The 27,950-nt window shown below is 50.0% G+C and overlaps 4 protein-coding genes across 5 annotated transcripts; 2 read left to right on the forward strand and 2 right to left on the reverse strand.

Moving 5' to 3' along the window:
* Nucleotides 1-7,760: 7,760 nt before the first annotated feature.
* LOC135327210 (olfactory receptor 51G2-like) lies at nt 7,761-14,464 on the forward strand. Of its 2 annotated transcripts, none has more exons than XM_064505321.1 (2): nt 7,761-7,807; nt 13,080-14,464. In XM_064505321.1, the coding sequence occupies exon 2, from the start codon at nt 13,136-13,138 to the stop codon at nt 14,072-14,074; it is 939 nt and encodes a 312-aa protein (XP_064361391.1). In that variant the 5' UTR covers nt 7,761-7,807; nt 13,080-13,135; the 3' UTR covers nt 14,075-14,464. The 2 variants fall into 2 exon arrangements, with proteins under 2 accessions (XP_064361391.1, XP_064361390.1); XM_064505320.1 differs by lacking the exon at nt 7,761-7,807 and adding an exon at nt 8,808-8,994.
* On the forward strand, nt 9,116-10,243 carry LOC135330739 (olfactory receptor 52R1-like). Its single transcript, XM_064525627.1, has one exon. It carries the CDS (start codon nt 9,134-9,136, stop codon nt 10,106-10,108), a length of 975 nt encoding a protein of 324 aa, XP_064381697.1. The 5' UTR covers nt 9,116-9,133; the 3' UTR covers nt 10,109-10,243.
* Nucleotides 14,465-16,077: 1,613 nt separating the features above from the next.
* On the reverse strand, nt 16,078-17,161 carry LOC135323565 (olfactory receptor 51I2-like). Its single transcript, XM_064497068.1, has one exon. It carries the CDS (start codon nt 17,109-17,111, stop codon nt 16,140-16,142), a length of 972 nt encoding a protein of 323 aa, XP_064353138.1. The 5' UTR covers nt 17,112-17,161; the 3' UTR covers nt 16,078-16,139.
* Nucleotides 17,162-24,653: 7,492 nt separating this feature from the next.
* LOC112993734 (hemoglobin subunit epsilon) lies at nt 24,654-26,558 on the reverse strand. The gene is made up of 3 exons (XM_026117612.2): nt 26,418-26,558; nt 26,087-26,309; nt 24,654-24,897 (listed from the first exon to the last, which is right to left on the reverse strand). Exons 1-3 carry the CDS (start codon nt 26,507-26,509, stop codon nt 24,769-24,771), a joined length of 444 nt encoding a protein of 147 aa, XP_025973397.1. The 5' UTR covers nt 26,510-26,558; the 3' UTR covers nt 24,654-24,768.
* Nucleotides 26,559-27,950: the final 1,392 nt, after the last annotated feature.

Below are 27,950 nucleotides of genomic sequence, written 5' to 3' on the forward strand. Positions count from 1 at the left end.
TCCCAGGCCCTGATGCACACAGCCTACCCCTCCACCCACCTCCATGCAGGACGCTGCTGGGGGGACCACTGTCCTGCTCACCATCTGGATCAGCCTCACCTCCTCCAGGCAGCCCTCCACCCGCCCAGGAGCTACTGCAACAGAGGACAGCTTCTTGTTGCCTTTCCCAGACGAGGCCTCCAGCATGCTGTCTGTCCTTGCTCACAGGCACCATCCCACCCAGGCAGCTCCGCTGGCTCACTCGCTAGCTTTTCAGATTTTTGTCTTTCGTCCCATGCAGGATGCCTTGTTTGGAGCTCCCTGCAAACCACCTGCACTTCCTTCTACCTGACTGCTGAGTTTGACCTCAACCTATCCTCATGCCAAAGATGAAGGGGAAGAGGTGGAAGTTTTCCTCTGTCCTGTGTTTGTGCAGCGCCTGGCACCATGGGGTTGTGCTCAAGAACAAGGGCTCCCAGGAATGATAGAAACAGAAGCAATTGCTGAAATTTATCTGTCACCCACTCTGATCCCAGAGGGGACATGAGCAGTCTGGCCGGTCTAACTTTCATAAGGCATCAGCAAATTTAGAACCTTATCATCTTCCTTTACTTTATTATTGTAATTGTTGTTGCCATTACTACAACTTCTATTGATAGCATATCGAGCTAGCAGAAGTGACAGGTGTTTCAGTAGACATGCATGTTAGCAGTCTATATAGAGCAACTAGAACTCTTAGCAGTGATGTTATTACAACTAATAGTTACAGGTAAAAACATTAAGCAACGCATACACAAACCCAGCTCTCATTACTTCTACAGAACTGTTCACAAAGGTCTTCCACGCCATGGCCCACAGATGCCTCAGCGAGAAAGAGAGGTACTGAAATACAACTAATACAAGCAAAGCTGTTGTCAAAGGGATTACATTTTGGATACAGGGTCTGCATCGTTGGGAGGGGTGGGGGGGTTGCAGCTTAAAAAAAGTTGTAAAACACACCTATAGACTGAACTGCTGTGGGAGCAGCAAGCATTTGCTGGACTTGTCTGCTCTTCTCTTCAGGGGCTACAGTCGTCGATATGGAAAAAGTCAAACTTCTCCAGCCCTCAGCACTCCAGGATTTCATCTTCCATCTGCCTATGCAAACAGGGGACGTGCCCTTGCTTAATTTGGGTGCACGTGGCTAAACTCATTCATGTGTCATGAAAAATGGAATGAGTCTCTTCCCAGCTGCCCCACATCTCAGACAAAGCTGCAGACATCTGTGCCTCCAGTTCTTACTGAGCCAGCTAAATCATTGGCTGGAGAAGCTACATTAGCAGACAGCTTTCCAGAGTGCTCTGATTATTGTAAGCAAGAGTAGCTCTCGGTACCTGAATTTGGGTGCTCAGTCTTGAACTCAGGCCTCCTCTTCATCCTCTCTAACTTGCTTTGGACATCCTGCAAAAACAAAAGCTTATGTTCTTCACTCTGTGCGTCGTCAGCTGTTCTGACTTGCGTGAATATGCATTAAACTGGGAAAAGACTAGCATTGCTTTTGCAGCTGCTTGCTTGGTCACGCTTTGCAGCACCATCTGCCAGGCTCCCCAGAAGCAAGGCCAGAGGAGTCAGGTCACCTGCTGCATTGCCCCAGCTCCAGGGGAAGGAGCAAGACCCTGTCCCATCAGCAGACAGGGAATAACCTCTATTTTGTGAAGGATGCCATGAAGAAACACAGCTCTCAGAGACTGGCTTCAGGGCTTTAAATCCTGCCTGAAATATGGTGTTAGAGCACTGGCTGTTGCTCTCTGCAGAAATGCCCCCTCCCTCAGTCAGTGGATATCCCACACTGCATTCCCGCAGTGTCTCTGCAAGGTGGCCGGGGAACACATCAGGAGCAGGCAATGGACTGTGCCAGGAAGAGATACAAACAGTCAAAGAAGACATGTGTGGAAAGGTAGAAAAATACACAAGGGGTGCTCTGGTAAGAGCTACCTGGGTGGTGAGATGATGGAGAGCATGAGAGAGCTGTAGGAGTACAGCAATAGGTAAGCAACTGACTGCTGACCACAGCTCTCCTTTCTCACCAAATCTGAATGGAAAATGACACTTTCAAAATTAAAACATCAAGATGAGCTGAGACTTACATATGAAAAGGTGCTGCCCCTTCCGATGTGCTCTGCTCCGCTCTGCTCTGCTCTGCTCTGCTCCTGCAGCAGACCAGGCAGCGGGACAGAGCATCACTCTCGTGCCTGGATGTTCCACATGTGGAGGAAACCGTGTGTTTTTATAATGCCCATGTGAAATCCCAGCACCGATTAGGGTCCCCTGGGACCTTGTGCAGGGGCTGAGGCCAACCAGCTGCACACTCCAGGGGTTTAATGGCACCTCTCCCTGCCATCACCTTGGCAGCAGCACAAGGGAGCTGCAAGAACAGCCACAAGGATCCTAAATGTTTATGGAAATCTCATCAGCAAATAAACAGAAAACACCTAATTTTCATGGGGTTTTTCTTTCTCCCTTCTTCTAATAGAAAGATACATTTTTCAAATGCCAAACACTGAACAAAGGCAATCAGTGCTGCAATTAATTTGCAATGAAGAAGACATCAGGATGGGATTCAGCTCCAGATCGAGCCTCCTCCATTTCACTGTCTTCATGCAGGTGTCCGGGTATGTGCTGAGTTTGTGATCTCCCGATGCAGCTGGTGGGGATGTCACCGACACAGTTTGGGGCCCCTGGAGCGTGACCTGTTGCGGCAGCTGAAGGTGTTGGCTCCGGGGTGGAACTGCTGCTCTGCACCAGGCCAGGTTGGAGGGTAATGTGGAGACATGGCTCTTTGGAACCACTGCTTGGATTTCATCACTGAGTGTTGGTTAAAACAAGGTACCCCTTTGCACCTCTTTGCAAAAAGTCTCCTGGATGCCAGCGGATGCTTTGCAGTATCTAGGAGGGTGGTGGTCTGTGCAGCTCTGAGCACTGCTGCAGCGGTGACAGGATCGCTTTGGAGCCACCCTGGGCACAGCTCAGGGACTTGTCCCATGTCCGCCACCCAGACGCAACCCAGAGGACCCCCCCAGCCATCGGCCACAGAACTGCTGCTGTGGCCACAGCCACGTGCGTGTATCTCCTTCAGAGATACCATGCTGGAATGTGAGAGCTGCAAAAGACAGAAACACTTCCTGCCTGATGTTGCCCAGTTGCCTTAAATGGGCTCTTTGTCCACTTGTTCCTGCGCAGTGAGTATCTGGGTGCCTCAGCAGGAACTCTCCCTTTCTGTGGGGTGGAGCCTGGGGACCCACCTGCACAGCAGTGGCTGTTTAGGCTGGGCAAAAGAAGACTGAGGGACAGGTGATCTAAGGCTGCCAACAAGAACAAAAAGAATTTGGTTTCTGTGTTCCTTTTGTGCCAGTAATGAGAGAATTACTACACTTGAGGCCCAGTTAGTCCTTGGATATGACAAAGCAGCTCATGCCTCATCATTTCAAAACACTTGATCCCACCACTTCTGTTTTGGGATGGAAACTGCGCATGTGTCTGGTTCTCTTCTTAAATGTAATCTGGCCTGGAAGAGCACTAAACAGAGGGGAGGAGGAGGAGAAAAGGAGTGAGGAAGGCAGATCGGATAGGGTGAATCACAGTGGAGTTTCAAATCCTCCTTTTCCAAAGGTTACTAAGGGGGATCACAAACCTCCTAACATCCAGATGATAGTTCTCAAAGCTTTTGCATCAGTGTTGCAGTTGCCACGACCTCAGATTTTGCTGGTGACACAGGAGAAGTGCTGTGGCCCTGTTGCCAGCCAGTGCTTGCAATCTGTTCCTACAGCCTAGCTCTAAAATGCCGGTCTCTGCACCTGCTGAGGACGGTGGGGTTGTGCAGAGGGACCTGGGGGGGACCTGGGCACAGGTGAGGCACAGGCACGGGTGGTCTCACCTGCAGCAGGTGAGGGGGACCAGGCAGAGGCTTTCTGAGCACCGCCTTGTCAAAGTGCTGATGCAAGAAGCCCCTTCAGCAACGGGGCTGCCTCTGTGCTGGGCAAAGCATGTGCCAACCCGCTCAGACACATGCAGACGAGCTGGGGAGGTGCCAGGCTCTGGCTGTCCTTGGTCATAAGGGTTTTGCCCGTATGGAGGGACAGGTATCTTGTGAGAGGCGTCCTTTGGAAGTGTCATCTGATAAGCACCTTTCAACCCAGCAGTTTACACATGGGAAAAAGGAAACCATTCATGCACAAATGCCCCTTGTTTCACTGACAGACCCACTTTCTGTCCAAGCATCTCCGCAGCAAGCAGGGCAGCCTAAATAACAGACGTGTCAGAAACGGCTGCTGCGGAAGCAGACACTAGCCTGGGTATTTCCACACTGTGTCTTGGAGGAAGCAATGCTGCTATTTGCATCTCAAAATCAAGAAGACATCTTTTACTAAAGCAAAGTACATTGCAGCTTCTCCTCATTTCAAGTCGTGAGCAAAAACAAGACCAACATATCACAGGGATGCCTGCATGTTGCTGTGAATGTATTCAAGTCTCACTAGCTGCAAGACCTGCCTTGAGAAATCCTCTGTTGTGCTGACGTTTCTGACAGGGAAGAATTCCCTGCAGAGACATGCGATCACGCCTTACACTATGCATAACCCTGGCAGCAGCAGCACAGAGTCAGTTAAAGACTATTTTGGCTTTCCTCTCTTGGAAAGTGAAATATTTTTTCTGCTCCTGTAATTCTGGTGACTGTGGGAATCAGAACGGATATGAGGTAATCGTATCTGAGAGTCCTCCAGTTAGCATGCTCCTTAGATTGACATTAAAATATGAATACTAATTCCTTCCAAGGCTCTGAGGTGTTATTAATCCATTACACCTTTCAGCAGGAGTTTTGAAAGTTTCATTCCCAATAGACAGGCAATATGCCCTGGCTGTTGCGGAGAGTGTTTCAGTGTAGAGAAAACAAGTATTCTTCTCTGAGAAGCATGATAAAACTCACACCCCTACTATTTTTTGTAGCCGAGACTCCATTACTTATCTTATCACTGATGTTTGACTAATTCTTTTTCTCAACCCTTGTAAAAACTGCATACAATATCTGTTAGGAGCAAAATACGTTTTATCTTCCACCTGACACTTTCAGCCTGTTTTGCAAACCTGGGTGACTCCATTTTCACAGCTCTGCATCAGCCCACAGCCTTTGCAGTGTATCTGCAGCAGGGCAGGCTCCACGGAGACGGGTGATGTGTCCCCATGATTAAGGAAGGCCAGAGAGAGCACCCACAGCTCCTGGCAGCTGATCCCACCACCTCCCTCTCTTCCGGTTTTGCTATTCATTATTGCCAGAAAACGTGACAATTACAGCCATCCATCCCAATATGCACGTGACTGACGTGTCCTTGACACACCATTCTTTACAACAAACAGACTCTTTTTTCCGATTTATATAGTTTAATACTATAGTTGTATTGGGGAGCCCAGCACTGGATGCAGCACTGCAGGTGTGGCCTCACCAGGGCTGAGTAGAGGGGAAGGATCACCTGCCTTGATCTGCTGGCCATGCTCCTCCTGATGCAGCCCGGGAGGCTGTTGGCCTCCTTTGCCACAAGGGCACACTGTGGCAAGGATTTGCATTTATATGCCAGAAATACACGCTTGCTCATGGCTCCATTCAATTGGATCCTAGAAATCACCAAGGAGGGAGACTGCACAACCGCTCCAGGAAGCCTTCCTCTCCTTGACATGTACCCTTGTGGCCCCCGTACATATAAGCATAATAAAAGCAAGCTGATGTGGGAAAAAGGAAGGAAACATTCTGGAAAAACAAAGAAAGGAAAATGTGTGGAAAGCTGGCAGTGAACAAGGATTTCCTTTGAGGAGGATGAAAGCAAAGAATAATGCCTCCACCCCCAAAATGGCAGAGTCTCTCTTTCCTGGATTCCGGGAGCTCTCCTACCCCATCACTGCCAGGTGTGAGCATGCAGAAGTGGTTTACGGGTCCCAGGCTGAGAAGCAGCGAGGCAGGGGAACCAGAAGCCCTTCTTCTCCTGAAAAGCTTCATCATACTGTTGCCTATGGGGTATGACATTTATTTGGCCCTGTGGTACCTTGTGCCTCCATCAGCACTATTCCAGATCCCTCATGGGAAGAACTGGCACCAAAAGAAGTTTGTGGGATTGTATTTGGCGGATATTAAGTTCAGGAGAAAACTTTATGCCCTTCTGTCCTTCTGGTCCACACAGGTCAAAGGGTTGCACCCACAGCATCTTGCATCTTGTCCATAACGTCTAGACGTGCTGAAACAGGTATCTTCCCAAAGACATGTGCTGTCTTGGTTTGGGGCCTTCAAGAGAGAAAACGCACTGCAGTCTGGTACATTTTCTTGCAATTGCAAGCTAACGTACACTGTAAAGTGTGCATCCTTTTTGTAGTCTGTAGTCTATAGTGTAGTCTGTAGCTTCAGTTTCCATGAAACAGATCTTTTTATAACCTTTCCTGCCAAATTAAAGCATGCTTTATTTCAAAATAAATATTGCCCTCTAAGCAAGTTACAAGTAGTTGCCATCTGGGACTTCAAGGCAATTTTGTACCCTGTCCTTTTTGTCATATCCTGTTTTATTACAGCTTAGAAGGGTGACAACTATTCATAAGAATGAAACGAACCTGTACCTGCCTAATATGATTTGGGCAAGTGTGAATGAATTTTCCAGAGATGGGCTATGGACCTAAAGTCTTTCCAGAAGGCCGTGGCATTGAAAAAGGGCTCCTGCTCATTCTCCATATGTTGCTTCTTTTGTTTCCTTTGGTGTGCAGAGAAAAATAATAAGAATGAATGAACCGTCCTGAAAACACTGTATTTTATTTCCTAGCCATCTATTTTTCAGGAAGACAGCTAATAGAGGCTCGGAGTAGGGAGGCATGAGGAATTTCCCCTGGGTGCCAGCAAAAACTGCATGGGGTTCTTGCTCTCCATCTTTTTGTCCCAACTTTAGCCAAGGAGCATTGCCCTGCAGGGACCGGGGCGCTGCAGCAAAGGTGGTTCGTGCTGCTGCCTCAGAGAGCCTGGTGGGATGTGGCAAGGCTGAGTGCTGGCACCTGTGTCCAGAAAGTCCAGGAATCTCTGACACAGATGATAACAGCTGCTGCCATTGCATCATCTTTCTTAACCCCAGTGATGACAGAAATTCCTGTGGTCCCACAGGCTGTGTTGGGGGTTGACATGGTGGCCCAAGATTTCATTTGGTGGCTTGACCTGCAAGGCTTAGTTTTTAATTCAAAATGGCTTTGACAAGGAATTCACAGAGACATTCTCTACTGAACACCACAAAAACACCAAAACCACATGCAGCGTGCTGCAGACCTCTGAAACTAAGTCAATAAACACAACGCAGGCTCCTAGATCTGCTTCTGCTTATAGGACGTCTTTACACTTCAGTGGCATCATCCATGTAATGGGCATGGGGGTACTGATTTCCCTCTCAAACCATGTAGTAGGGCTACAAGCAAAATTGTAACAGAGAAAGCATGGATTTTTGCTCTTTGGGAAGTAGTTCATAAATCCTGCTGCAGTAATCATTTAAAAACCCAGTTCTGTGAGTTAATCTTGAACAAGCCCATTGCTCTGGAGTCATCCTCCAACTAAATACACTGCAAGGAAACCGAAATCAAACTGGGCAAAATGGAGCTGTCTGTGAGGTCATTGGCAGTGAAGGGGTTAAAATTGTTGCTTTCTCTCTCTCTTTCTCTAATGACGTAGGAAGGAGCAGGAGAAAGGCAGAGCTCCCTGCTGGGGTTCATCTGGCAGATATATAACTGTCTGCTGGTCTCCTCAGTGCAGCGTCCCTGCCTGGAACCCCGCAGCAGGCAGGTGAGTATTGAGGGTTAGGGCAGAGACTGGTTGTTCTGCAGCACAGTCCTTCCTGTCCGTGCTCCTCCTGGGCAGCAGCAGCAAGTGCTGCAATAGCCCCGGCAAAGCTGACGGGCAAGTGGTCTGTATTTCCTGCTGCTTTGGCCTGGGAAGTATGTCCACGTTGCTGGTGCTCTCCATGGAAGAATGAAGGAGTAAGGCAAGTAGAAGCAATGGAGGCAGCTGGGAGGAAGGAGGTGGACTAGAGAAAGGAAAAGATCAGGAATTTCCATCCCTAGGCTATTTGCAGCTGCGTTAAAAACCAGGAACTTTCTGCTAGACTGAAGGTGGTCCCCGAGCCGTGAGTGTTTGTAAGGTGTGAAGAACAGTCCGCCACGACCCAGCTGTGGCAGGGCCTGGTGGCAGTGCTGGGGTGATGGGCTGGGACATCCCAGTGCCAGCTGCAGAGGGAGCAGAGCAGCTCCTGAAACCAGCTCAGCTCAAAGCAGATGCTCAGGGAAGAGCCCACCTGCTTTCTTGCAGGCTGCTATTGTCTCCTCCACTGCTCGACTTCCAGGTCCCTCTTTGGCTCTCTGAGGCAAGTGGTCTTGGTCCCAGGCAGACTTTGGAAGGGTCTTGTAAGGTCAGGAGTACCGGATTAGTCTGTGTTGCAGGGGTTTTTGTTTTCAAGGAACCTTTTTCTCCCAGTTCCCAGGGACAAGGCATGAGCTGAGCAACATGTGCAGATGGAGTAAGCTCCTGTCTTTTTGTAGGGGGGAGAATGGACATCGGTAGGGGCTACATTTGTAGGGGCATTGCCAAAAGACCATGGCACTGGCTCAGTGTTTGCCATCCCCACTGAGATGTGCTGCTTCTCGACTGTGGCAAACACTCCTTGCTGCTGTTGACGTGAGCAAGCTTCACAGTGCAAAAAGAGAGCTTCTGTAGAGCTAAAGGGCTGGTGCTTAAAACCTCCCACCCCCACTACACACATTTCAAGCAGGTTTCCTTTGGAGCAGGTCTACTCTGGTCCCTTGGACTTTGAAGGCTGCAGAGTAGCAGATGTGTTCCTGGGAGGAATCGTCCAATCTGGTTTCATCCTAGGGGAATCCAGGCTGCATGCTCCAAGATGACCCATGATGTGAAATCAAGCTCTTGAACTGGAAATTGGCAGGACACTTGCTTCAAAAGTGCTCTCCTGACCTAATGTAAGCAGCTGTTAGAGGGTTGTCTGTCTGTGTGGGGGTTTTGAGCACCCAGACTGTACCTCAACCCAGTCTGTGTTTACCACTGACAGTGTCAACTGTAGGGTGTTTAACACCTTTTTACAGGGCAAAGGAGTTCTCAATGGAGGCAGGAGACAAAAAGCATTTCATGTTGTCTCCAAACTCTACCACCGTCTCCTACCCTCCTACTTTGCTCCTGGTTGGCATCCCTGGGCTGGAGAAGGAGCAGTTCTGGCTTGCCTTCCCCTTCGGCATGATGTATGCCATTGCTGTGCTGGGGAACATCACCCTTCTCGTCTTTATAAAGACAGAGCCAAGTCTGCATGAGCCCATGTACCTCTTCCTGGCCATGCTGGCCTTCACCGACCTCGTCCTCTCCACAGCCGCTCTACCCAAAATGCTCAGCATCTTCTGGCTGGGCTCTGGGGAGATTGGGTTTCTCTCCTGCCTTGTTCAGTTGTTCTTCATCCACGCCTTCTCGTCAGTGGAGTCAGGCGTGCTCATGGCCATGGCCTTGGATCGCTATGTTGCCATCTGCTACCCGCTCCGGCACTCCAGCATCCTCTCCGTGCCGGTGGTGGTGACCCTTGGGAGCCTGGTGCTGGCCCGCGGGGTCGTTCTGGTGAGTCCCTTCTGCTTCCTGCTCCGCAGATTGCCCTTCTGCCAGCGGCACATCATCTCCCACTCCTACTGCGAGCACATGGCTGTGGTGAAGCTGGCCTGTGGGGAGACCACAGTCAATGCCATTTACGGGCTCTTTGTGGCTTTTGCAGTGGCGGGGTTTGATGTGATCGTGATATTTGTGTCCTACACCACAATCCTGCAGGTAGTAATGAGGCTGCCATCCACGGAGGCAAGGCTCAAGGCCTTCAGCACTTGTGCATCCCATGTCTGTGTCATCTTGGCATTTTACACCCCTGCCCTCTTCACATTCCTCACCCACCGCTTTGGGCAGAACATCCCCCACTCTCTCCATATCATGGTGGCCAATCTCTACCTGCTGCTGCCCCCCGTGTTAAACCCCATCGTTTATGGGGTGAGAACCAAACCGATCCGCGACAGAGTGGTCCTCCTCTTCCGGCAGAAGGCAACCTGACCCACACCTATGTGCCTCAAAGCATGCACAGAATTTACTGAGGACCTTGGCAGATTTCCTGAGGGGTAAAGTTATGACCCTTTTTTCAGGAGAATCCCTTCCTCAATGCCTGGAGTTTAAACAGGGCACTCATGTAGGAATGGCTAGATTCTCTCTTCTGTTAGTACAGTCCAGGGGGGGATTTCATTTGTTGCATGGCAGAACTTGGCAGAAAGCCATCCAGTCTGGCTTTTGCACCACTGGGAGATGGCGTGTTCACTTCTGCCAGAATCTAGACCCCTCACTGTTCACGTTCTTTCACTACCAAGCAAGAAAAAGAATCCCCTCACGATTGAAAGAGTTTCAGTCTCTCTCTTAGGCTGAGTATTTCCAGCAGAGCTTCCTGCAGTGGCTCTCCTGATATGACTGGTGTTCCCTGGACTTTTTGATGGAAAGGTGCTCAGACAGGAGTGGGGATTGTCCTTGTAGAAGGAAATTAATAAAATTTACCTTTAAGCAGCGTGCTTTTTTTCAAAGAAGGTAAAACCAAAAGTAATCCTATACTAGCAAATTCCAGAAGTCCCATGCAATGTCAACCCTTTTAAAAATACAGGAATTCCTCACTGATGGAATTACTTAGAATGCCCTATCACAGCTAGAGCATTGCTAACAGAATTTCTCTATACTAAGGCAAGTCAACAATCCCAATAAACGAGCAAACACATTTTACAATACCAGTGCTTTACATCTGGAAAGTGTAGGAAGCAGAATGAGATGAGGCTCAGATGGTGCCCCAAATTCAAGCTCAAATCTTCAAAGGCATGAGGGACCTCTGCTGTATTTGTAGTGCAAACTCAACAGCACTCAACATAGTGGATCTAGAGGCGATGTCTGCCCTTGCCTGGCATTTCTCAGAGCTCTTTATCTTCAGTAGCAGCTGTGGCTATCATGAGAGCCCATGAAGGGGCTCCAGGCTCTGCTGTCGCTCCATGAGGTGGATACCAGCAGGGAAGCAAGCAGAGGGGCTCCAGGAAGAGCAAATACACTTCTGCTGGAGCTACGTAGCTGTTAGGCTGCAGAGAAAATGGGAGTCTGGTTGGCCCATTCAGTCAATTACTTTAATTTCGACTCAGTTCATTCTATTTCTTCAGAAAAAAAGTGGTAGCACTTCCCAGAGGCTTGTCAGGAGCTGGAGTCCCACTGTGAGAAACTCTCTACTACACGTTTGATGTCAAGCTATTCTGGTTGGATTATAAAGCTCTTTAGCTCCTGGTGCTAACCTAATGCAGTTCCACAGCAGCCTCTGACTTGACCCTGGAAGTCACTGTTAACACTACATTTACATCATCTGCTTTTAGACAGTGGAGCAACCGAAAAAAGCAGCAGAAGTCCCTCATGATCCTGTGAGTCCAGTGAGATTTTGTGGGGCAGTGCTATAAAAGCACATTCTCTGGCTGCCTGCAGGCAAGATGCTCAGGCTGATGGTACTAGGGCATTGCTCCCTATTTCAGACAAAAGTTCTCTGCTTCTGTTGGGCTGCCTTTCACATGTCGGCTGGTGGAGAATTTCAGATCACTTTGTTAGTGTTGCTGTAGCATTGGTGTTAATGAGTTTGAACTAGAGACTGCACATCTACTGAAGAGCTCCTTACCCTCAGATGGTTTTCTTGTTGTCTGAGGGCAGTGAGCACCATTCATTGGACTATGGTAGGCATCTACCTTTGGGGGAGATGAATTGCCTTCTGGCAGTGCCTGTTTCCCTCCAGTGAGCGGTGGGAGCCCAGACAAGCAGCAGAGATGCAGCTGTCTACACGGCAGATACCTACAGCCAGGTGAGGTGACTATGAAGAGCAGTCCTTGCCTGTGTTTTGGAAAGTGGCTAGAAGAGTTTGGTGGTGGGTGAGTAGCACTGAAATCTTGTTTTCTCAGCGTAGCAGGGTGTTTCCTGCATGCCACAGCACTACAGGCTTGTTAATGGCCAGAGCTCTCCTCTCTCTGACAGAGCAATTTGGTGGTTGTGTGCTTTTTACCAGAAAAGAGCACTAGCACTTGTGCATGGAAGAATTCCCGAGTTCCGAATGTTTTGGTCTCAGGCTAGCAGATGTTGCCAGTGCTGCTTCTCAGCAGCCTGCTGAAGAAGGCTTGTTGGCTGGATCCTGCAAAATGCTGCAGCAGTATCTGGTTCTCAGCTGTGCACAGCTGTGGAAGATGCAGCCAGCACTTTGTGGAAAGGCACTTGTATAAAGTATTTGGTGCCCAGATGATTTAGGGAAGGGAAAAAATCATCAGGTCTACATATTCAGAGAAAGAAAGAATGAAAGTAGATGTGCAAATAATGAAAAAAAAAAAAAAGACACAGAGAGAGAGAGAGAGAGAGAGAGAGAGAAAATGCAGAGAAAGTTTATAGCTAGCAGAGAGCAGGTGTTCTGAGACACCCACACAGAAGTGATGTAGGCATCTCCTTCATCAAGCACTGGAAGGCACTTTGAGATCTCAGGGTGAGAGAGTTGTGTGGCAGTCTCAAGGTACAGGTCTAGAGATGCGCACCGTGTTCCTCCCCTTGTCCTTCTGCAGAAGGACAAGGAAAAGCTGGTGATCTGGCCCCTTGATTTCCATGGCCCCTGCAGGCTGTCTGTATGAGGTACAGGTCTGTTGTCACCCCTCATCTAGCACGTCACTTCTGAAGGCTTTCTGCCCTCTGTTGCAACATATTCAAGAGAGTACCCCAGCTGCCGATCTGCTCTCCATCTCGCACTGCCATGGCCCAGAGATGGCCATAACTCAGCCTCCACTTAGGTGCTGTATCCATCCATCTCGGTGAGCTTTCTGCTCCTTGGGAGTTGCATTAGTCCCTGCTAAGAACAGCTCACAGACATCAAATGTCTCATGGCAAACTCCGAAGTCTGGATCCTCTCATGGCCGTTAGAGGAATGAGAGAGGTTTTGCTTTTTTGCATGATTACTCTTTGCTGACCTCTGCCAATTCTTTTGTAGGATGTGTTGGATCTGATAGTGGAACTTGGACAGGACAAAGATGTTGCCTTAGGAAAATGAGCAACAGCAGCTTCCTTAGACCTTCTACATTGCTTCTAACAGGAATCCCAGGAATGGCAGGTGGGAACATGTGGATTGCTATGCCTTTCTGCTCCATGTACCTGATTTCCATCCTAGGCAATAGCACGGTTCTCTTGGTCATCAAGGCAGAGCGCAGCCTCCACAAGCCCATGTACCTCTTCCTGTCCATGTTGGCTGTGGCAGAGCTTGGGGTGTCTCTGTCTACGCTCCCCACGGTGCTGAGCGTGCTGCTCTTTGATTCACGGGAGATCGGGTTTGATGCCTGCCTCACTCAGATGTTCTTCATTCACTGCTTTTCCATCATGGACTCAGGGGTGCTGTGGGCCATGGCCTTCGACCGCTTCGTGGCCATCTACAGCCCCCTGCAATACGCATCTGTCCTGACCAACCCACGGATAGGCCTCATTGGGCTGGGGCTCACCGTGAGGAGCGTGAGCGTCTCGATCCCCTTGCCGATACTTCTGAGGAGGCTGCCATTCTGCAGATCCCATGTGCTGGCTCACTCCTTCTGTCTGCACCCCAACTTAATCCAGCTGCCATGTGCACACGTCGAGGTGAACAGCATGTACGGCTTATTTGTCCTGCTGGCCACATTTGGGCTCGACTCCCTGTCTATTGTGCTGTCTTATGTCATGATCATTAAGACTGTGCTGAGCATTGCATCCAAGAGAGAGCGCCTCAAGGCCCTAAACACCTGCGTCTCTCATATCTGTGCTGTGCTGATTTATTACATCCCAATGATTGGCTTATCCATGGTGTACAGGTTTGGGAAACATGCGTCTCCTCTGATCCATGTCCTCATGGCCAATATCTACCTTCTTGTCCCCCCCGTGTTAAACCCCATCGTTTACAGTGTGAAAACTAAACCGATCCGCAGAGGTATATGCAAACTACTAACTCCAACATGGCACTGATATAATACACGGCATATCCAAGAGATTTTGCACGTGGTAAAACAGCTGGGGAATACTAGTTTAGAGGCTGTCTGCTCCACCTTGTCATCCATGTGCCTCTGGAGGATCCTGAATTTTTAAACTCTTTCCATGCTGCAGGTAAGGTGTATCCTGTTTCTAGGCTCCCACCATTGTCTTGGTTGAACAAAGGAGCACTGCAGTATCTACAGCCTTCTATATATTTATCCCATTCCCGGTCCATTATGTGGGAGAGGTGACTACCTGAGGTTCCCCAAAGGAAGTCCCTTTTCTCAGACAAATAGGCCATAGCAATGGAGGTGTGGGGAGAAGGGGCTCTCATCTGTGCAATGACACTGAGTCATCTGGGCCCAGAGCTCCTGACCTCCTCAATGCGGATGTTGGTCTTTCCACCTAGGATTGCTGGGGTGTGTGTCTGTACCTATCCTGAAGCACAAGCACGGAAAAAGCTGATGCCTCCTAGATGTGCTCAGCCATCTCTGCATGCCTTAGAGCATTGACCTACATATGTGCAATAGCTGCTTTTGCAAGATTTTTACACATGCAGCCAGACTTGCTGAGACTGAAGAAGGGCTGCCAAGTATCTAGGAAGCCAGGTGTGCAGCCAAAGTGCTCTCATTCCAGCCCGGTAACATTTTCAGCAGCAACAAGACATGTCCAACAGTTGTGATTTGAGCTGAAAGGTCACGTCTCCCTTTGCCCCAGTGCTCCCAGACCCCACATGCAGCCCAACGCGGAGTGTGGCACTGACTCCTGGATGCTGAGAAAGTTCATCGGCACTGCCTAAAGAAACCACCCAATGACTCAATACAGAGCCATCAATACATAACTTATCAGATTGAAATGAGACCAAGTTGCATGGTGTTTCTGTGAGTTTGGGCTGTGGTAAACTCAACAGCTTGTTACGAGTAGAAAGAAGCACAGCTTGTAAATGGAATCAAGACTTTATTGGTTTTGCAGTGACAGTTTTACCTGTCTTACCAAAATACAGAAGACTTATTCTTAGTCCAGTGACTAACCTAGTGTCATCTGCAAGCTCTGAGAATTCACTGCACACTCCCTCGTCCAGGTTACTGATGAAAATGATGAATAAAAGGAGTCCTAGGAGACATCCCTTGGGGTCTTCTGTGCTGACTGTTCTCTGAACTGAAAATGACCTGCCCTTTACTTTAAGCAGCTTCCCACCCACAGAAGGTTTCCTCGAACCCCTTGACACATTAATTTCTTAAATAGGTTTTAATCAGACTTTTGGGGCATCCAGATGTCTTACATCCACTGGATCTCCCTGTTTGTAGAGAGCCTCACAGAAGTCTGACCTACTGCGGGGGCAGGATTTCCCTTTGCAGTAGCCTGGCTGGTTCTTTGCAAGACCACACTTCTCTGTATGCTTGGTGACCTTATTCTTTACCGTAGCCTCTACTGTCTCAGCAAGGACAGAGATCAGGCCCACTGGTCGGCAGATCTTAGGGGCCCCCCTAGAGTCCCTGTTGCAAGTGGAGTTCAAGTGGCAATCCCCTGTCCTCCAGCACAGGGACCATTTGTGACGGAGTTACGCATCCTCGTGCTGGGTCCGGCAGTTCTGCAGTTTCACACCTGAGTTCCTTATGGCCTGTCGGATGAACGACTCATGATCTTGGGACTTACTCTTATTTAACTGACATTTATTTGGTGTAATCCTTCCTCCATCTTTCCTTCAGATTGATCAAGATCCTGCAGTCCATCTGCTATGAGCACTGCATCAGGTGTAAGAGTCTACCCACCACCTTCAGTGGCAAAATCTGGTGCAAAGAATTCAGTGAGCCTCTCTGCCAGAGCCTTGTCACCTCTGAGTGAGACTCTCACCCTGGGTCACCACGTAGTTCATCAGTTTCCTAGCTGGACTGCTGCTTTTCATAAAGTTAGTGAACATTTAACTCTCCCTTTGAGCACCCTTCACAAGGTGCTCTTCCCATTGATTTTTTGAGCTCTCTTAAGCTCCTCTTCCTGTTTGCCCTGTCACATTTTGTCAGAATTTCTATGCCCTTCCTTTTGGCAAGCTTCCCAGTTCTTAGAGATTCCCGGGCTGCTGGCCACGGCCAGGCCAGGCCAGCCTTTGACACAGGAGCCTGGTGACGCCTTTGCGAATGTGCTTGGTTTGCAAACTGTAGATGATAGGGTTCAAGACAGGTGGGATGAAAAGGTAGATGTTGGCCATGAGAACACGGCTAATGGGTGCAGCAGTCTTCCCATAGCGGTGTATAATGGACAGGCCGACCATGGGGACATAGAAGATCAGGACAGCAGAGAAGTGAGATATGCAAGTGTTCAGGGCTTTGGCCCGTTCCTCTCTGGAGGCAGTGCCCAGCACGCTCCTAATGATCATGATGTAGGAGACGGTGATAAGCACTGGGTCTAGGATCACTATCAGCAGCACTAGAGTTAAGCCATACAGGCTGTTCAGCGTGGTGTCTGTGCATGCCAGCCGTATTATGTCCTGATGCAGGCAGTAGGAGTGAGAAAGCACATGGGACCTGCAGAATGACATGCGTGTAAGCAGGCAGATTAACGGGAGCAGAGTGAGAGTGCATCGGCAGACAATCCCCAGTGCAACCGTTGCAATCCTTGTAGGCGTAAGGATGGCGGAATATCTCAGTGGGTAGCAGATGGCCACGTAGCGATCAAAGGCCATGGCCAGAAGCACTGAGGACTCCATGAAGGAGAAGGCATGGATGCAGAACATCTGGAGGAGGCAGACTGGGAAGCTGATCTCCATGGCATTGAACCAGAACACCTGTGGCATTGTGGGCAAGGTGGACAGGGTTAGACCCAGGTCTGTGGTGGCCAGCATAGAGAGGAAATAGTACATGGGCTCATGGAGCCTTGGATATGTTCTTACAACCAGAAGGATGGTGCAGTTTCCCAGAAGTGCAAGGAGATACATCAGAAAGAAAGGGATGGAAAGCCAGCGCTGGAGATCAGCCAGCCCAGGAATGCCTACGAGCAGGAAGGCCAGGGCATCAGTGCTGTTCTGTGGGGACATGCTTGCTCCAGGCTCAAGCCCTGCTTGAGCTGAAGGCCTCCTTTTTCATTAATGTTCCAAGGTAGCATAGGATGCGATTCCACAGGGAGATGAAGGCAAGCTGCCAGCAGAATGCGAGGCAGGGACTCAGGGTGAAGATCTCTTTTCTTTTCTCCTCCCTGAAGATGTACTGGAGCAGAGGGTAGAATTTGGGAGCTCTGGATTCAGTTGTTGTCCCTCTTTCATTTCCTCTTGGTTCCTCCCCTGTAAAGCAGATATTAGCATTATTTATTGCAGCAGGGCTGCATCCCTGCCAACATGTTGCTGCAGTCCCTTCTCTCAGTCACTGTAAGCAACATCACTGTCCTGCCCTGTCACTCAGGCCCTGGTCTCTAGGTCCATCTGAGTCTCTCACCACTTCTCAACACCCAGGCACGTCAAGTTCACAAACTGTCTATAGCCTTCCCTCTCCATCCCCCAGATAAAGCTGTCCTCCAGCCCTCTTCCCATCTCTGCTCCCAGGCCCTGATGCACACAGCCTACCCCTCCACCCACCTCCATGCAGGACGCTGCTGGGGGGACCACTGTCCTGCTCACCATCTGGATCAGCCCCACCTCCTCCAGGCAGCCCTCCACCCGCCCAGGAGCTACTGCAACAGAGGACAGCTTCTTGTTGCCTTTCCCAGACGAGGCCTCCAGCATGCTGTCTGTCCTTGCTCACAGGCACCATCCCACCCAGGCAGCTCCGCTGGCTCACTCGCTAGCTTTTCAGACTTTTGTCTTTCGTCCCATGCAGGATGCCTTGTTTGGAGCTCCCTGCAAACCACCTGCACTTCCTTCTACCTGACTGCTGAGTTTTGACCTCAACCTATCCCCTTGCCAAAGATGAAGGGGAAGAGGTGGAAGTTTTCCTCTGTCCTGTGTTTGTGCAGCGCCTGGCACCATGGGGTTGTGCTCAAGAACAAGGGCTCCCAGGAATGATAGAAACAGAAGCAATTGCTGAAATTTATCTGTCACCCACTCTGATCCCAGAGGGGACATGAGCAGTCTGGCAGGTCTAACTTTCATAAGGCATCAGCAAATTTAGAACCTTATCATCTTCCTTTACTTTATTATTGTAATTGTTGTTGCCATTACTACAACTTCTATTGATAGCATATCGAGCTAGCAGAAGTGACAGGTGTTTCAGTAGACATGCATGTTAGCAGTCTATATAGAGCAACTAGAACTCTTAGCAGTGATGGTATTACAACTAATAGTTACAGGTAAAAACATTAAGCAACGCATACACAAACCCAGCTCTCATTACTTCTACAGAACTGTTCACAAAGGTCTTCCACGCCATGGCCCACAGATGCCTCAGCGAGAAAGAGAGGTACTGAAATACAACTAATACAAGCAAAGCTGTTGTCAAAGGGATTACATTTTGGATACAGGCTCTGCATCGTTGGGAGGGGTGGGGGGGTTGCAGCTTAAAAAAAGTTGTAAAACACACCTATAGACTGAACTGCTGTGGGAGCAGCAAGCATTTGCTGGACTTGTCTGCTGTTCTCTTCAGGGGCTACAGTCGTCGATATGGAAAAAGTCAAACTTCTCCAGCCCTCAGCACTCCAGGATTTCATCTTCCATCTGCCTATGCAAACAGGGGACGTGCCCTTGCTTAATTTGGGTGCACGTGGCTAAACTCATTCATGTGTCATGAAAAATGGAGTGAGTCTCTTCCCAGCCACCCCACATCTCAGACAAAGCTGCAGACATCTGTGCCTCCAGTTCTTACTGAGCCAGCTAAATCATTGGCTGGAGAAGCTGCATTAGCAGACAGCTTTCCAGAGTGCTCTGATTATTGTAAGCAAGAATAGCTCTCGGTACCTGAATTTGGGTGCTCAGTCTTGAACTCAGGCCTCCTCTTCATCCTCTCTAACTTGCTTTGGACATCCTGCAAAAATAAAAGCTTATGTTCTTCACTCTGTGCATCGTCAGCTGTTCTGACTTGCGTGAATATGCATTAAACTGGGAAAAGACTAGCATTGCTTTTGCAGCTGCTTGCTTGGTCACGCTTTGCAGCACCATCTGCCAGGCTCCCCAGAAGCAAGGCCAGAGGAGTCAGGTCACCTGCTGCATTGCCCCAGCTCCAGGGGAAGGAGCAAGACCCTGTCCCATCAGCAGACAGGGAATAACCTCTATTTTGTGAAGGATGCCATGAAGAAACACAGCTCTCAGAGACTGGCTTCAGGGCTTTAAATCCTGCCTGAAATACGTTGTTAGAGCACTGGCTGTTGCTCTCTGCAGAAATGCCCCCTCCCTCAGTCAGTGGATATCCCACACTGCATTCCCGCAGTGTCTCTGCAAGGTGGCCGGGGAACACATCAGGAGCAGGCAATGGACTGTGCCAGGAAGAGATACAAACAGTCAATGAAGACATGTGTGGAAAGGTAGATAAATACACAAGGGGTGCTCTGGTAAGAGCTACCTGGGTGGTGAGATGATGGAGAGTGTGAAAGAGCTGTAGGAGTACAGCAATAGGTAAGCAACTGATTGCTAACCAGAGCTCTCCTTTCTCACCAAATCTGAATGGAAAATGACACTTTCAAAATTAAAACATCAAGATGAGCTGAGACTTACATATGAAAAGGTGCTGCCCCTTCCGATGTGCTCTGCTCCGCTCCGCTCCGCTCTGCTCTGCTCCTGCAGCAGACCAGGCAGCAGGACAGAGCATCACTCTCGTGCCTGGATGTTCCACATGTGGAGGAAACCGTGTGCTTTTATAATGCCCATGTGAAATCCCAGCACCGATTAGGGTCCCCTGGGACCTTGTGCAGGGGCTGAGGTCACCAGCTGCACACTCCAGGGGTTTAATGGCACCTCTCCCTGCCATCACCTTGGCAGCAGCACAAGGGAGCTGCAAGAACAGCCACAAGGATCCTAAATGTTTATGGGAATCTCATCAGGAAATAAACAGAAAACATCTAATTTTCATGGGGTTTTTCTTTCTCCCTGCTTCTAATAGAAAGATACATTTTTCAAATGCCAAACACTGAACAAAGGCAATCAGTTCTGCAATTAATTTCCAACGATAAAGACATCAGGATGGGATTCAGCTCCAGATCGAGCCTCCTCCATTTCACTGTCTTCATGCAGGTGTCCGGGTATGTGCTGAGTTTGTGATCTCCCGATGCAGCTGGTGGGGATGTCACCGACACAGTTTGGGGCCCCTGGAGCGTGACCTGTTGCGGCAGCTGAAGGTGTTGGCTCCAGGGTGGAACTGCTGCTCTGCACCAGGCCAGGTTGGAGGGTAATGTGGAGACATGGCTCTTTGGAACCACTGCTTGGATTTCATCACTGAGTGTTGGTTAAAAGAAGGTACCCCTTTGCAGCTCTTTGCAAAAAGTCTCCTGGATGCCAGCGGATGCTTTGCAGTATCTAGGAGGGTGGTGGTCTGTGCAGCTCTGAGCACTGCTGCAGCGGTGACAGGATCGCTTTGGAGCCACCCTGGGCACAGCTCAGGGACTTGTCCCATGTCCGTCACCCAGACGCAACCCAGGGGACCCCCCCAGCCATCGGCCACAGAACTGCTGCTGTGGCCACAGCCACGTGCGTGTATCTCCTTCAGAGATACCATGCTGGAATGTGAGAGCTGCAAAAGACAGAAACACTTCCTGCCTGAAGTTGCCCAGTTGCCTTAAATGGGCTCTTTGTCCACTTGTTCCTGCGCAGTGAGTATCTGGGTGCCTCAGCAGGAACTCTCCCTTTCTGTGGGGTGGAGCCTGGGGACCCACCTGCACAGCAGTGGCTGTTTAGGCTGGGCAAAAGAAGACTGAGGGACAGGTGATCTAAGGCTGCCAACAAGAACAAAAAGAATTTGGTTTCTGTGTTCCTTTTGTGCCAGTAATGAGAGAATTACTACACTTGAGGCCCAGTTAGTCCTTGGATATGACAAAGCAGCTCATGCCTCATCATTTCAAAACACTTGATCCCACCACTTCTGGTTTGGGATGGAAACTGCGCATGTGTCTGGTTCTCTTCTTAAATGTAATCTGGCCTGGAAGAGCACTAAACAGAGGGGAGGAGGAGGAGAAAAGGAGTGAGGAAGGCAGATCGGATAGGGTGAATCACAGTGGAGTTTCAAATCCTCCTTTTCCAAAGGTTACTAAGGGGGATCACAAACCTCTCAATATCCAGATGATAGTTCTCAAAGCTTTTGCATCAGTGTTGCAGTTGCCACGACCTCAGATTTTGCTGGTGACACAGGAGAAGTGCTGTGGCCCTGTTGCCAGCCAGTGCTTGCAATCTGTTCCTACAGCCTAGCTCTAAAATGCCGGTCTCTGCACCTGCTGAGGACGGTGGGGTTGTGCAGAGGGACCTGGGGGGGACCTGGGCACAGGTGAGGCACAGGCACGGGTGGTCTCACCTGCAGCAGGTGAGGGGGACCAGGCAGAGGCTTTCTGAGCACCGCCTTGTCAAAGTGCTGATGCAAAAAGCCCCTTCAGCAACGGGGCTGCCTCTGTGCTGGGCAAAGCATGTGCCAACCCGCTCAGACACATGCAGACGAGCTGGGGAGGTGCCAAGCTCTGGCTGTCCTTGGTCATAAGGGTTTTGCCCGTATGGAGGGACAGGTATCTTGTGAGAGGCGTCCTTTGGAAGTGTCATCTGATAAGCACCTTTCAACCCAGCAGTTTACACATGGGAAAAAGGAAACCATTCATGCACAAATGCCCCTTGTTTCACTGACAGACCCACTTTCTGTCCAAGCATCTCCGCAGCAAGCAGGGCAGCCTAAATAACAGACGTGTCAGAAACGGCTGCTGCGGAAGCAGACACTAGCCTGGGTTTTTCCACACTGTGTCTTGGAGGAAGCAATGCCGCTATTTGCATCTCAAAATCAAGAAGGCATCTTTTACTAAAGCAAAGTACATTGCAGCTTCTCCTCATTTCAAGTCGTGAGCGAAAACAAAACCAACATATCACAGGGATGCCTGCATGTTGCTATGAATGTATTCAAGTCTCACTAGCTGCAAGACCTGCCTTGAGAAATCCTCTGTTGTGCTGACGTTTCTGACAGGGAAGAATTCCCTGCAGAGACATGCGATCACGCCTTACACTATGCATAACCCTGGCAGCAGCAGCACAGAGTCAGTTAAAGACTATTTTGGCTTTCCTCTCTTGGAAAGTGAAATATTCTTTCTGCTCCTGTAATGCTGGTGACTGTGGGAACCAGAACAGATCATATCTGAGAGTCCTCCAGTTAGCATGCTCCTTAGATTGATGTTAAAATATGAATACTAATTCCTTCCAAGGCTCTGAGGTGTTATTAATCCATTACACCTTTCAGCAGGAGTTTTGAAAGTTTCATTCCCAATAGACAGGCAATATGCCCTGGCTGTTGCGGAGAGTGTTTCAGTGTAGAGAAAACAAGTATTCTTCTCTGAGAAGCATGATAAAACTCACACCCCTACTATTTTTTGTAGCTGAGACTCCATTAATTATCTTATCACTGATGTTTGACTAATTCTTTTTCTTAACCCTTGTAAAAACTGCATACAATATCTGTTAGGAGCAAAATACGTTTTATCTTCCACCTGACACTTTCAGCCTGTTTTGCAAACCTGGGTGACTCCATCTTCACAGCTCTGCATCAGCCCACAGCCTTTGCAGTGTATCTGCAGCAGGGCAGGCTCCACGGAGACGGGTGATGTGTGCCCATGATTAAGGCAGGCCAGAGAGAGCACCCACAGCTCCTGGCAGCTGATCCCACCACCTCCCTCTCTTCCGGTTTTGCTATTCATTATTGCCAGAAAACGTGACAATTACAGCCATCCATCCCAATATGCACGTGACTGACGTGTCCTTGACACACCATTCTTTACAACAGACAGACTCTTTTTCTGATTTATATAGTTTAATACTATTTTTCCAACCAATTTTTACAGGGGCTAATCCTCTGCTCCTCCTCTCAAGTAATGCATTCACTTACTAGTCTGTGCTGTCAATGGAAATTCCCTGTCTCTCCAAAGAAACACAACATGCTCATTTGTCAAAGGTTTGCTGTGTTGCCTCAGGTTTGAAGAAAGCTGGTGTGAAAGAGGGGAACAATCCATCAACCTGCTATTGAGGATGTAGAGAGGTTCCCCTCGTTTCAAGGCTGCAGGGTATAATTCATATTGATTCAGATTTTTTTCCTCATTTTTAAATAACATTTGATCCAAACCTGAGTCGCGCAGTTTGCAATCTGTAAGTAGCACGAGCGCATCAGCAGTACATGACGGGGGAGTTCAGATGACCAACCTCATGGTCAAGCCTTTCTGCTGAGCAGCTTAGCCGGGTGGGAAGCAGCTTACCCTTGGATTTCCATCCCAGTTTACACCACTGCCAGCACTGGAAATCGTGCTATTCTGTATGTTATACAAGCAAACCAAAGCCTCCACCAGCCCACATGTCACATCCTCTCCATGCTGGGGCAGGGGCTGACCCAAAAAGCATGAGAACTCCTTAACCGGAGTTAAAGATCGCAGGCTTTAGCTTGTGCTGTGATCCCCACCCCAGCTGTCTGCACTGGCCTGATGCGCATCAGTTAGTGAGTTAGATATTGTGTCAGCTGGGACCCATGTGCCCAGGAGCCAGATCACTAATTGTTCTGCTGTTCTCAAGTCTTGGTCATTTTTGCTTTTCTTTTTTCCCCTGTTTTGTTTAATAAAATAACTAATAAAAATGGAACTTGTCACCTTTGTCTCAGTGAATGAATATCCAAACCTGGCCTGTTGCAACCCCCAGGTAGCTCCGTGCACCACGAAGGCCTGTGAGATGGTGGAAGAAGGGCCAGACATGCCAAAACCTATATTCCAATTAATGTAGTAGGTTTTGCTCACAGGGTGATGCTGGCAAATGAATACCCCTGGCCTGGAAAGGGGGGATACTTTGGGACTGAGGGTCCCTGGAGATTAATGTCTGCTGTCTGAGTTAGCATGATAAATCACCCTTGGGGAAGCAGCAGTTAGGCCAGCTGACATAGCTGGAAAAAGTGGACAGCTTTTGGACCTCCCAGGAAAGAGGTTTCCCCTTTCTCAAATATATCAACTCCTCTAAAAAGAGACAGTGCGTCTCCTGCAGACTTAGAGGAGGGTAAGGCACGTGCCAGTCCCCAGAGGGCCAAAAGGTAGAGCAGGTGCTGAATGGCAATAGGAAGGCAGGGAGCGACTGGTTGACGGGGAAATGTGTGCTCTGGAGCGTGCAGGCTTCACCTTATTTCCCGTGAATCTAGAGCTGGGAGAACAGCTGTGGATTCTTTGTAATGCCTAATTGCTCCCATCACCCGCTCTGAAACGTCCTTGGGCGACAGGGCCCTTTGCCAGCACGTTGCTCTACAGCAGATGCATTGCATGAGTTTTCTCTTCCCAGACCCGTGCACGGCACACGCACAAGAGCGCGCTCTGGGGTTAAGTAAACTCCACCTGCAACAACCCTCAGCAACAAGCAGACCTCCCATGCATGCACACCGCTGCGGTGACAGCACGAGTCCCCATTGCCCCCACCGCCCCCCAGCACACAGAGACAGGAACACGCTGCAGATACGGCCGCGGGAGGCATTTATTCAGCCGGTCAGTGCCCAAAGGGCATTTCCCCGTGCCCCGAGGTGCTTGCGGTGGAGCAGGGACTCTTCCTCGCCCGGCTGGTCCCGGGATGCTCAGTGGTACTTGCGGGCCAGAGCGTGTGCCACGACGCTGACCAGTTTTTGCCAGGCAAACTGGCAAGCAGGGGTGAAATCCCTGGCAAAGTGGGAAGCCAGGACGATGATGAGGATGTCTCCGAGGAGCTGGAGGAGAAAGAAGGAAGCACAGACGGGGTTAGGGTGCCTCTGCGGATGGAGGAGCAGGGACCAGGCACCGCCGGGGCAGTGCCGCGCAGGCTGCGGCAGCGGGAATGGGAGGTGTTGCAGCGAGGAAGGCTTTGCTCTCTCCCTGGCTTCTCCTAACTCCACCCAGTTTTGCCACTTCTCTCTGATTATAAGCAGTTTTTCCTTTCTGCAAGCTTTGTCTCCCTGATTTGCCTGATGCAAACTTCTTTCCTTTCTGCTCTGCCCGTCTCACCTGCAGCCTGTGTGCGGAGCCTCCTGCCATCCCCTTTCGTCCGTCCCCTCCCAGACAGCACCCTCCAGCCCACAGGGCCACACTTCCCTTCTCCTGACTTCTCTCTGAGGCCGTATTCATCCCCTCAAAGGGCTCTTGCGTGCTGTGCACCTTCCTGTCCCTTCTCAGGCCTCCTGTCCACTGCTGCAGTCCAGCTGCAGGGACTGGCTCACTCCCCACTCCCTGGGACTACTACGACAAAATCCTCCGTCTTTCCATAGAAAGCTCTGGATTTTGAGAAAACAGTTTGTGCTTTGCTCTTTAAAGGAAAAAAAAAAACTTTGAAAAAGGTCAACTGTTTTTCTTCATTTTTGGTGTCCTAAAGCAATCTGGCCTAAGCCCCACTCTGCAAAATGCTTTATATTTGTATTTTAATTTGGACTCAAATGAAGAAAACTGTCAAATATTTTTTCTTTTTAAAGCATAGGGGAAAGAGGGAGTTTCCCAGCAAGGCAGGACAGACAGAGATCTGCTCTCTTATTTTGGAGCAGATTAGCTGCTCATCCTGCTGTAGGAACTGTAATTTTCTTACATGATCTGCTGAGCTTCCTTTTACCCCAGATTCCTCCAACCCATGCTGCTTCTTCAGGTGAGTTTGCTTTTTTTGTCTCCGAAACAAGCATCTTCCAATACCCCCCCTTCCCCAGTGCTGTACTGGTGTTACAAATGGGACCCTGTGAAAACCATTCACTCTCCTGCAAACAGTCCTGCAATAGCTGTTGTCTCTTTGGGGTGTTGCACGGGGCTGGACCTCCAGCAGACCACAGAAAGCACCCACGGACAGCGTTGTCGTGGGCAGTCCCTCCAGGTTCGAAGCAAAACCTGGGGATCCCCACACTTTGCAGGGAAGGGGCTCCGGCTGCCAGCATCGCTCACCCTGAAGTTCTCGGGGTCGACGTGCAGCTTCTCGCAGTGCAGCTCGGACAGCTTGGAGTAGGTCGTCTTAATGTTGTCCAGGTTCTTCACGGCTTCCCCGAAGGAGGTGAGCACTTTCCTGCCATGGGCACGGACCTTGGGGTTGCCAATGATGGCGGTGGGGCTGGAGAGGTTCCCGAAGGAGGAGAAGAACCTCTGGGTCCAGGGGTAGACGATCAGCAGCCTGGGGAGAGAGGGATGGGGGGACACAAGAAGAGACTCAGACACTGTTAACGCTCCCTGCCTGCAACTGCAGCGTGGCTGCAGAGCCGGGACCAGGAGCCCGACCTACCTGGCCAGGGCCTCGGCACCGCATTCCTCCACGTTGACCTTGCTCCAGACGCTGGCAATGAGCTGCTTCTCCTCGGCTGTCCAGTGCACCATGGTGGCGAGGCGGCTTTGCTCAGAGCTGCGAGAGGACACAGACCCTGTAGCTGCACCGCAGACCCTCGGAGGCTTTTATCTGCTGCCAGCCGCTCCTCCCCGTCCTGCGCCGCGGGGTCATTGGCCAGGGCTGGGGTGGGGGTCCCCATGGCGGGAGAGCAGAGAGGGGACGGCCAGGGTGTGGCAGGCTGAGAAGAGGCCTCGGGTTATCCTGAGTTCAAGAGCTTTATCCCTTCCCTGCTGTGCAAGCCAGTCCAGCTACCACATGTGGACCCCTCTGCAGAGAAGGGGCTGCACAAGTCCCCGTGCGGTAGCCCACCGCAATTGGAAACACATGCATGGGATTCCGTGGAGTGTGGAGCCTTGGCTCTTCCAAGCGCTGGAGTCTGCCCTGCCTTAGCTGCTATCGCCAAAATGATGAATTCCCCCATGAAGTTGCAGCCAGTGGCAAAGCAACCTAAAGGGTGCTTGGGCTTTGTGGCAACGTTCTGCATGAAGCATTCTGCTTCTTCCTCTAACAGAAGTTCACCAGCGTGTTTTCCTTTTCCTTTGGGAATAGGCAGAAACAGCCCCAGACACTCTCCCCTCAGCTACAACCTGACCAAGCAGATGCAGAGCTGCTGGCCAGGGAGCAAACCTCAAACAGGATCACCCTTCTCATCCCAGTCCTGCTTTAATCCACTTCCACAAAGCGGAGGTAAAACAGCCTTAGCACAAGGTTTGCTGCTGCAGGGAGCACAAAAAAGCAGCAAAAGCTCTGCTCAGAGCTGTCCAGTCCCCAGCGGGAGCTCAGGGGGCTTTTCCCTGACAAGGCTGGTGCATTTTACACTTTTCCCCCAAACTTCAGCCAGTCTGTGCCCGGAGGAGGTGTTTGGCCCCCAGGGGAACTGCTCGTCCTGTGCAGCTCCCGAGCACGCTGCAGCCTCCCCAGCAGCAGTGTCCTCGCAGGCAGGGCTCTCCTGTTTTGTTTTTCAGATAAAACCCCAAGAACCAGAGTCCTTGCCGAAGACATGGGGGGAGGGGGGGGGGGTGAGCCTGATCCCAGCACACCGGGGGTTAACAGCTGGTTTCCTGCTGGTTTTAATGGGATTTGGACTGGGATAGGTAAGAGGCGCTGGGGCTCGTTCTCCCAGCAGGTAGGATGACGGGTGGCAGTGTGAGAGGAGGGTGTTTGCACGGCCAAGCCCCAGCAGGGCTAAAGAGCTGACCGAGCTCCTGCCCAGGCAGCTGGGCTTGCCCTCCTCCAGGGACCATCTCCTGCTAAGAGCCTTCTCGGCCTTTTGCTGAAAACACAGAAAGGGGAGGAAAATCAATGGAAAAAAAAGAAAATACTGAGCTAGATTTTTCAGTCTAATTTCCTTTTTCCCTTATATAATAGAATGTTTTTTTTTCATAGAGGAAGGATTGAAAATTCCTCATTAGAGCTGCTAACATCTGTCTT

This window comes from Dromaius novaehollandiae, chromosome 1 (genome assembly GCF_036370855.1).
Source record: "Dromaius novaehollandiae isolate bDroNov1 chromosome 1, bDroNov1.hap1, whole genome shotgun sequence".
Classification (NCBI taxonomy): domain Eukaryota; kingdom Metazoa; phylum Chordata; class Aves; order Casuariiformes; family Dromaiidae; genus Dromaius; species Dromaius novaehollandiae.